This window comes from Arachis ipaensis, chromosome B05, assembly GCF_000816755.2.
Source record: "Arachis ipaensis cultivar K30076 chromosome B05, Araip1.1, whole genome shotgun sequence".
Classification (NCBI taxonomy): domain Eukaryota; kingdom Viridiplantae; phylum Streptophyta; class Magnoliopsida; order Fabales; family Fabaceae; genus Arachis; species Arachis ipaensis.
Window position 1 is genome coordinate 7,164,151 of NC_029789.2, and position 8,920 is coordinate 7,173,070.

The following is an 8,920-nucleotide window of genomic DNA, read 5'->3' on the forward strand; positions in this document are numbered from 1 at the left end:
GGGTTATCGAGTACCTATTTAGATATTATAATTTATGTTTTTTCATCAAATTAATGCAGGAATTGTCAATTTCAAGTTTAAAGAGTTTAATGCTGCAGTTGAAGACCTTTCAGCATGTGTGCAGCTTGATTGCGATAATAAGTCTGCCTACACATATTTGGTGGGTCCCATGTCTTCAATTATGATGTTCATTAATTATGAACTTTTGATATTGGTTTCTGGTCTTTAGTCTAGGAATGTGGCTTCATGCTTTTGCTAAACTTTACATAAACTTTCACAGGGTTTAGCGTTATCTTCAATTGGCGAATATAAGAAAGCCGAGGAAGCACATCTAAAAGCACTTCAACTTGACAGACATTTCCTTGAAGCATGGGCACACCTGACTCAGGTATCTCAGCGTTTCTGCACTGATAGTTTGTTGGCACATTACAGGTTTTTCAGTATTAGATTTATCAGTATTTGATTATAGCTATTAAGTATGGAACACCTTTTCTGGTATTTTCTTTTCACTTTTATGCTTAAAGCTACTTTGCTAGATGATACTGGCAGCTAGTTATCCTGACCTTCGCTTTTTGGCAGTTCTACCAAGAATTATCAAAGCCAGCTAAAGCTCAGGAATGTCTAAGTCAGGTGGTCCAAATTGATGGGAGGTAATTGTTGTGAATTAAAGTAGTACTCGGTATCATTGTTTTATTTGATCAGTCACACCTGATATTGTTGCTACCTGTTGGCTTTTTATTTGAGACTGATTGCTCAAGTTTTCGAATTAGGTTTGCTAGAGCTTATCATCTGCGTGGCCTTCTATTCCATGCAATGGGAGAGCATAGGTATTTATGCAACCTTACCTGCTGTTTAATTGGAATTGATTCCTTATAGACTTGATTGTTTTTGCTGCATGCATTCTAGAGTCTTACTGATTGAGGCTATGAATACTAGTAGAGTTCTTGTAAGGGCACTAGTTTAAGCATGATTTTTTTTTTTCTTTTTTTTTACTGGAAAGCTAAACTTTTGATCTTTTCTATGCGTCAAATGCATTGAGAATGCTGAAAGTTAACCCTAATAGTACTAAAAGTTTAAGTTGTAGTGTGCAGTATAGAAGCAAATTTTCTGGTAGAAGTGGTAGCATCATCAAACTTTCTAGGGTGGGAGAAATTAAGAATAGTGTTTTTTAGAGGCCATGGAGTGCTCATGGGGCAACAACCTCGATTTCTTGCCGTTTTCATGTAAACTATGTTGATTGAAACAGCATCACATGGGATTATCGTTGCATAGTTGATAAGTTTTGGTTGGTATTACAGAACCAAAACTTCCAAACATAGATTAGTATGCCTAGAGTCTCAGCATATAGTTGCACAATAGCTATTATTCATTTGACTTCTAAGATTGTAGAGATAATTGTCTATGGATTATGTATGGAAACTGGTGAAATTGTAATGATTTTTTTATGGCTTTTACTTTTTAGTAGCACTTACAAATACATGCAAATTGCCAGATATTTCACACCAAGAGTTGGTGTTAAAATATTTTGATTTGGAACTTTATGTTCTACAAGTTGATTTTGTTTCTTACTTACATTGGATTTTACTGTGACAGGAAAGCTATCAAGGATTTGACAATGGGGCTGACCATTGATGGTGCCAACATTGAGTGTTTGTATTTACGAGCTTCATGCTACCATGCTGTTGGACAGTACAAAGAGGCGGTATGATTTCAATTCAACTATAATCTATTTGAGAAGAATGCATGTTCAAAGTCATCCGGCTACAGAAATATTTTTTAATGGTCACAGATCAAGGATTATGATGCTGCACTGGATTTGGAATTGGACTCAATGGATAAGTTTGTGCTCCAATGCCTAGCCTTTTATCAGGTTTGTTACATTGTGAAATAGTATATTTCTAAAATATCTGCTTTTCATTTCCTATTTTAAAAGTACATTCCTTTATTGATTAATCTACTAAGTTGGGAGCAGTAGTAAATTTCCAGAGTCAATGTTAGGTTAGAGTAGAGAGATTATAGCTTTCCAATATGCAGACTTAGGGCATGCCAACGTGAACATGCAAATCTGTTGGCATTTTCTAATACTCTTCTGCTTTAGTTCTTCATCTTGCCTAGTTATCATTATTAATTGAGAGGCACTTACAGGACCTGCATTCCGTTGGTTAAACTATATATGTTTACTACTTTTGTACATTCTCTTATTGCATTATGACATTCTACAGATGGCCATCGGTGGTGTTGTGACAGTTAACATGATACTTTGAAGTTTTATGCACTATGATCCTAGTTCCTTGATGTGCTTTCGTTACTCTATTTTTTTGCTTTTTCAGAAAGAGATTGCTCTTTACACAGCCTCAAAGTTTAGTAGTGAGTTTTGCTGGTTTGATATTGATGGGGATATTGATCCACTTTTTAAGGTAAAAGTTATGGATGTTATTCCACCTTTCTTTGTATTTTTTTCTTCTTTAACCAGCCAAATGTATTATGTTTACTTGTGTGAACTGAACAATTTGGAATTATGGGATTGTAGCAACCTGAATGTTTGAAATAAATAATATTGCTTGTTTGTATTATAACCTAAAAGTTTTCTTTAGGGTTCAGAAGCATAGAATTTTTTTGTTACAGGTGTGCTTTGTAAAGTTTGGGTTCACATTGATGTACTATTTATTAATGTCTGAATTATATTCAGGAATACTGGTGCAAGAGATTGCATCCGAAGAATGTATGTGAAAAGGTTTACAGGCAACCTCCTTTGCGCGAGTCTTTACGAAAGGGAAAGCTTAAAAAACAAGAATTAGCTCTTACAAAACAGAAGATTACCCTTATACAGGCTGCAGATTCCATTGGCAAGAAAATCCAGTATGATTGTCCTGGTTTCCTACCTAATAGACGTCAGGTAAATGGTTGTAGCTTACACACTTAGACATTTACATATATTGTCATTATTTTTCCTGTTTGTGGTTTTCCAATCAACAAATTGTTAATCTTGTATTGCTGTTGATATTTTCATCTTTCATCATGATATTAATATTTTCTTATTTATCAGCATCGAATGGCAGGATTTGCTGCTATTGAAATTGCACAAAAGGTTTCCAAGGCTTGGCGTTTACTGAAAGCAGAATTGAAGGGCTCTAATAAAAGCAACTCAAGGTATGGCAAAAGGGCCAGGAGAAGGGAAAGACTTAACATGCCAAGTCAGAATAGAGGAGGTGCAGGCTGTAGCACAAGTACTGCCGTGGAAACATCCTCTTCTTATGGCATTGTAGATGATAGATCATCCAGCCGTTCCATGTCATGGCAAGATGTTTACACATTAGCTGTTAGATGGAGACAGATCTCTGAGCCTTGTGACCCAGTTGTGTGGGTGAACAAGCTAAGGTATTGCATCCTTGTGCCAAGTATTCTAGCAGACTATATTATCTCTCACTGCTTAATCCTAGATGAGTATTTTTCTCGTAATCTTACATTTTTAGTTATCTTTCAACTATTCGTAGATTCTCATTTATCTGCACGGCCTCTGATCTGTGCTATAAATTGATCTGATTTTTCTAGCTGCATGACACAGCTACCATGTGGCTGCCAAATGGGCTACCTGCCTACCTACCTGTCTGTTTAAGCCCTCCCTTAATAGGCCACAGGTTAAATAGTTAGGCCAAAATGATCCACCATTTAGATGGGCTGTAAAATTAGCAGCCCAAATCACCTGATTATAGGTTCTTCAATGATTAATCATAAAATAATAAAATATCAAGGCCCTGTAGTTTAACCAAATTCAGATTTTGTTGAATTTGAGTATGTTTCTTTGTACTGCAGTGAAGAGTTCAATTCTGGATTTGGTTCTCACACACCTATGATTCTGGGACAAGCAAAAGTTGTTCGATACTTTCCTAACTATGAAAGGCAAGCACCTCCGGGGACCCTCTTTTCTCTTCTCCTTATATCAACAAACTGGCTTGGGAAATACTCATTCTTAATGAATGCCACAGGACCTTAGATATTTCAAAGACTGTCATCAAAGAGAGAACATATGTCTACAGCAAAACAGACCAGATCATTCATCTCTCTCTGCCATGATTTGTAACTTCAAGTGGTCAGCTTTAGAAAACTTTTGCTTGGCTCACAGTAGTATATGCCTCTTTGACTGTTGGGTGATACACGAAATTTTCAGTTCTGAATATAAATTTTAGCATTACTTAAAAAGGGTTAAACTGTTTTGATGATAGGTAGCACTTCTTGAATCTTACACATCAATTTAGATAAACTATTGTCAGTGACAAACTGTCCTGAATAATTAAGTTGTTAACATGAATAGTTTTGTATCTCTTGAATTCCTCCTTAGTTCTTAAACATGAGCCCTTTGGGCTTGAAGAATTAAGTATGGAGAATGCACAAATCTATTCTTACCATATGTTGTTGAAATCTAGGTTTTTATTTTTGAAGAATGAGGGAGGCAAAGATTTAGCTTATGAACACATTTACTCGTCTAGATCTGTCACCATCCCAGAAAGCAATCATCCCAAAAGTTGAAGCTACTACTAGAAAGCACATGAATAGTTTACTTTGCTTAATTCACACATAGAAATAGCACTTCCCTTCCAAATATAATTGGATATAACTGCTAAACATTTTTTAAATAATTATTGTGATGAACTAATATAAATGCATCAGTACTCGCCTTCTCTTGCTTGTCATTGTTGACAACTATTAACAATGATGTCTGCTTGATGTTACATGGCATTTTGTTTTTAATAATATTTCTTTAATCTTGTTTTTTTTTTTTTTTTAATGGAAACTTTTATGGGCAGGTCATTCATGCAAAATCTTGCTCTGATCTTTATAATATTGTCGGTGAGGATTTCTGGTCAGCTACTTGGTGCAACAGTACTGCATTTGAAGGGTAAGTTGTATACTGCATAAATCTGAGGATAATAAAATGTTTTCACGCACTTATTTCTGGATGTTGATGTGCTTTCAGGAAACAACTCGAAGGGACAAGGATAACTCTTCTAAAAATGTAAGCTAGATACAAGTTTTGAGAAAATGATTGTCTTCTTTGTTGCTTTAGTTTTTCCGGACATCATATTGTCAGAATTGATGGTTTTTCTTTTTCAGGGGAGAACATGGTTTTGACTTTTCAATTAGAACACCTTGTACACCAGCAAGATGGGAAGATTATGATGCAGAAATGGCAATGGCATGGGAAGTATGTGACACCAAAACCTTCTGTTGGATTGTTTACCTGATAGATGTTCCTATAGATCTTTACCATGGATGTCACCTGCATTTATCATTGAATTGTGATTGATGATTGTACGAAGGCATCTTTTTGCTTTTATTTATCATTCAAGTTACTCATTGGATTGTGAATTTACCTTGTCGCATGTTGGGATGTTGTGTATCAGACCCTCTGTAATGCTTACTGTGGTGAAAACTATGGGTCTACTGATTTTGACGCACTTGAAAACGTGAGAGATGCAATCTTAAGGATGACATATTACTGGTACAGCATTATCTAAATGTGTAGGTTGTCTTTGTTTCTTACTTAGGTCATATCCATATATCCACCTATCTGCATTCCTTTTCAGGTATAACTTTATGCCACTCTCCAGAGGATCTGCTGCAGTTGGACTAGTGGTTATGCTGGGTTTGTTACTTGCGGCCAATATGGAGTTTACGGGAAGCCTTCCACAGGGTTTACAGGTCGATTGGGAAGCTATTTTGAATTTGGATCCAGACTCCTTCGTGGACTCTGTCAAAAGTTGGCTGTACCCATCCTTGAAGGTGAATACCTCATGGAAAGACTATCCTGATGTTGCATCCACTTTTTCAACAACAGGATCTGTTGTTGCTGCCTTGAGCTCTTCTGATGATTGAACTTCTTGAGATATTACCTGGTGAGTCAACTGCATATTAAGATATACTCCATTTCTGTTTACTTTTTGGTGAAATTGTATTTCCCGTTCTGTTTATCACTTCTAGTGAAAGAATAGTGGTTTATATTAGATAAGGATTCTCTCTTGTTTAAAATGAGTGTTCATATCTCTAACCCAAAAAAAAAAAAAAATGAAAAAAAGAAAAGCAAAGCAAATCAATGGTGAAATGTGAATGCTACAAGATCATGTTTATTTGGAATGAGAGGATTCAAATCTGTTTATATTTAAATACCCAATCCAAATGTGAATGGTTCAATTTTATATGTTTGCAAAAGCTAATTCAATATATTGATCTGAATGTTGTAGGTCTATTTTAAGGTTGCGGATAATTATATTGCTGCTGGTCTCGTCATAAGCTGTTGCTGCTGAGAAGTATTAGGTCATTGACCTTCTTCTTGAGCCTTAAATTAAATCTGTACGCAGGCTTGTTATTGTAATAATGTGTTTCCGATTGTACAGAAATGTAACATAACTACATAAGGAAGTAGATGACTAAATTACTATTTATCTTGGTTACTTCAATAATATCTACTTTCTCGCCATCCCGGCTTTTGAAAGAGAAGAGAGACGAAACGGTGGGTGCTGTATGTATACTTGTATTTTATTTGTTGTAAAAATTGTTTGTAGTGAAATTATTTTTCCCCATATTTGAAACGTTGTTGTATTAGTAGGCCCAACCTTACTTACCTTACCTCTTGGTAATTTTTTTTATTGGTCTTATAACACCGTGAACGATTGGGATGTTTAACCTAACCAATATTTAAAGCTTCCAGGTTCTGACAAAAAAAAAAAAAAAGATTCCAGGTAGAATTAGGTGCATCAATCCAACCTTGATGCTTTTTTGAAAAATTATGTATTCCGAAAGAAGCATGGTATACCGTATACCACAATAAATATTTTGTAGGAAAATGCCTTGCACTAGAAGATCTCCAATCTCTTTTTCTTTCTGTTTTCTTACTCATTTAGGAGACTGCCGTGTTCTTCTGGGATATTTGAGATATGAAAAATCTAAGGGATCGGCACTTTTGATCAAAATCTAGCTAGTATTTAGCCAGTAGTGTGGGAATGGAAAAATGGCGAATGAAAAGTGGGATTTTGCAGTTGGGAGAAGTGTGTGTTGGAGGGAGGGGGTTAAGAAAATGTGAGTAGGAGTGTATGCATTCGGGTTTTTTTTTAAGGCTGATGTACAAAAATATCAATGCTGGCTCGTTGATGGCCCAAAATTATAAAATGTAAAAAGAAAGAAGGGTGTATGCAAACAAGGTTGTATATAGTACATTTTTTTTATAAAAATATTATTTGTACGTTAAAATAGGCTACTAAAATCAACCACTAATGTATTTGTATATAAATATATATGTAGTTTTGTATCGTACCCTAGGAACTTATCGACTTATATCAAACCAACTCTTATCGTACCCTTGGAAAATTCAAACTTGCAGTCAAACGAATACTTATCACGTAAACGTCACACTCCGAGAATCTCGGCCGAAGCCGAGATTCACTCAAACCAACTCCTAAGCAGTCCAAACCCTAAGTTTATAAAAACGGTAGCAACATCAGTAAGTACACAAAAGTAATAACTCACAGAACAATAACTCGATCACACACACAAGCTTTAAGAAATATTTTTAACTGACTTGGGCGTCGGAGTCATTTTTGCAGGTACCATGCTCGGGTTCACGTTCGAGGCAAATACTCCAAGTAATAGACGAGGTCACCTCCTCTAGAACCGATGTATAGTATGGAGAAGAGTATCCTTGCCAGAACAAGTTTAATTTATTTTCAATGTATATTTGTATTTCAATATATATTTTATATTGGTGGGTAATTTTGGTACGCTTGTAATATTACTTTTTTTTTTTAATACCAAAATAAATATCGTACACTTTTTATTTTTACTTTATCATTGTGATTAAGGATTAATACTATTGATCAAAAAATTATTAATGGTATTAGTCTTTTCGTAAATTAGATGTCACATGTCATTTAATTTCGTAATATTAATTTAAACAGAACTAGCCCAAGTTATTTCACATAAATTTTTCATAACGGTAATAACTTACATTTTTAGCATTTAAAGTAAAAAATTGTTTAACAAGAATAAAAAAAATTCCTCAGAAAGTTCTTTTCATATATTAAATGTAACAAAAAAAAAGTCACCAAAAAAATGTAACAAAAAAAAATTATTTAGCATGCATAGCAATTTAATGCTTGGCATTGCCAGCTAACCCTGAAGTTCATAATGCTTTACTCGCCAAATGTAAATAAACCTCAGTCTTGTATGGTGCTCCTTCTCCGATATGCTTCACTTTTCTGTAGTCTCGCCCTCTTGGATTATGTGCTGGCTTCTACACACATTTTCATTTTTCACCCACTACTTTTCTCCTCGGATTTGCCCTTCTCAACTCTCTTCTGTTTAGCCGCACTCGTCTCCCAATCAAAGGTTCTCCTCCATTATTGTTAGACGTAACTTGAAATTAAATTAAAGCACACGTTAAGAACTTATGTTTGAGGATATTCCATGCATTTAATTTACCAAACCACATATACATACATACAAATTAAAGTTACTATTAGGAAACTAATGGCCTAAGTGTACAATGTGTACAATGAGCTAAATCTTATAATAAACATTTCATGTCATAAAACTACTCATCCTAAAAGCATAACTTAATAGGACAATGTAACACTAATGGTCATATCTCTAATACTTTCTAAACCTCCATTATAATTGTACACTTAGGCCATTACCTCCCTATACTTAAATCCATGCCTATAAAAATTTGCTATTCACTTGCATGAAATAATAATTTACAGTAAACTTAAATTTCTAGAAAATCAAGCATTCTAGAAGACAGAAACTCACCTTTAATTTTTCTCCACGTAGTAGTCTTCTTCTTCATCAAGTTGGTAGCATCGCATTTATCTCTGCGCCGCCTTGACTTTTCCGAATAAGCAAAGAGCCACGTGGCGTTCATCTGCTT

General features: G+C 35.0%; 1 protein-coding gene and 1 long non-coding RNA gene across 3 annotated transcripts in view; one reads left to right on the top strand and one right to left on the bottom strand.

Annotated features, from left to right (window-relative positions):
• The window catches only part of LOC107642726 (suppressor of RPS4-RLD 1), a 10,812-nt gene extending 4,225 nt beyond the window's left edge, over positions 1–6,587 (top strand). The window contains exons 8-24 of one of the 2 annotated variants that reach the window (XM_016346186.2): positions 60–160; positions 281–388; positions 580–650; positions 771–827; positions 1,594–1,702; positions 1,790–1,870; positions 2,331–2,417; positions 2,690–2,896; positions 3,047–3,378; positions 3,814–3,900; positions 3,987–4,064; positions 4,784–4,897; positions 4,976–5,014; positions 5,113–5,203; positions 5,403–5,500; positions 5,586–5,894; positions 6,240–6,587. In XM_016346186.2, the coding sequence (XP_016201672.1) occupies positions 60–160; positions 281–388; positions 580–650; positions 771–827; positions 1,594–1,702; positions 1,790–1,870; positions 2,331–2,417; positions 2,690–2,896; positions 3,047–3,378; positions 3,814–3,900; positions 3,987–4,064; positions 4,784–4,897; positions 4,976–5,014; positions 5,113–5,203; positions 5,403–5,500; positions 5,586–5,874 (1,949 nt within the window). In that variant the 3' untranslated portion in view covers positions 5,875–5,894; positions 6,240–6,587. Of the gene's footprint in view, positions 1–59; positions 161–280; positions 389–579; positions 651–770; positions 828–1,593; positions 1,703–1,789; positions 1,871–2,330; positions 2,418–2,689; positions 2,897–3,046; positions 3,379–3,813; positions 3,901–3,986; positions 4,091–4,783; positions 4,899–4,975; positions 5,015–5,112; positions 5,204–5,402; positions 5,501–5,585; positions 5,895–6,239 lie in introns of those variants that run through there. The other variant, XM_021122936.1, reaches the window with a different exon arrangement.
• LOC110271723 lies at positions 8,038–8,920 on the bottom strand. The gene is made up of 2 exons (XR_002362333.1): positions 8,803–8,920; positions 8,038–8,406 (listed from the first exon to the last, which is right to left on the bottom strand). It is a non-coding gene; the product is annotated as an uncharacterized LOC110271723 (long non-coding RNA).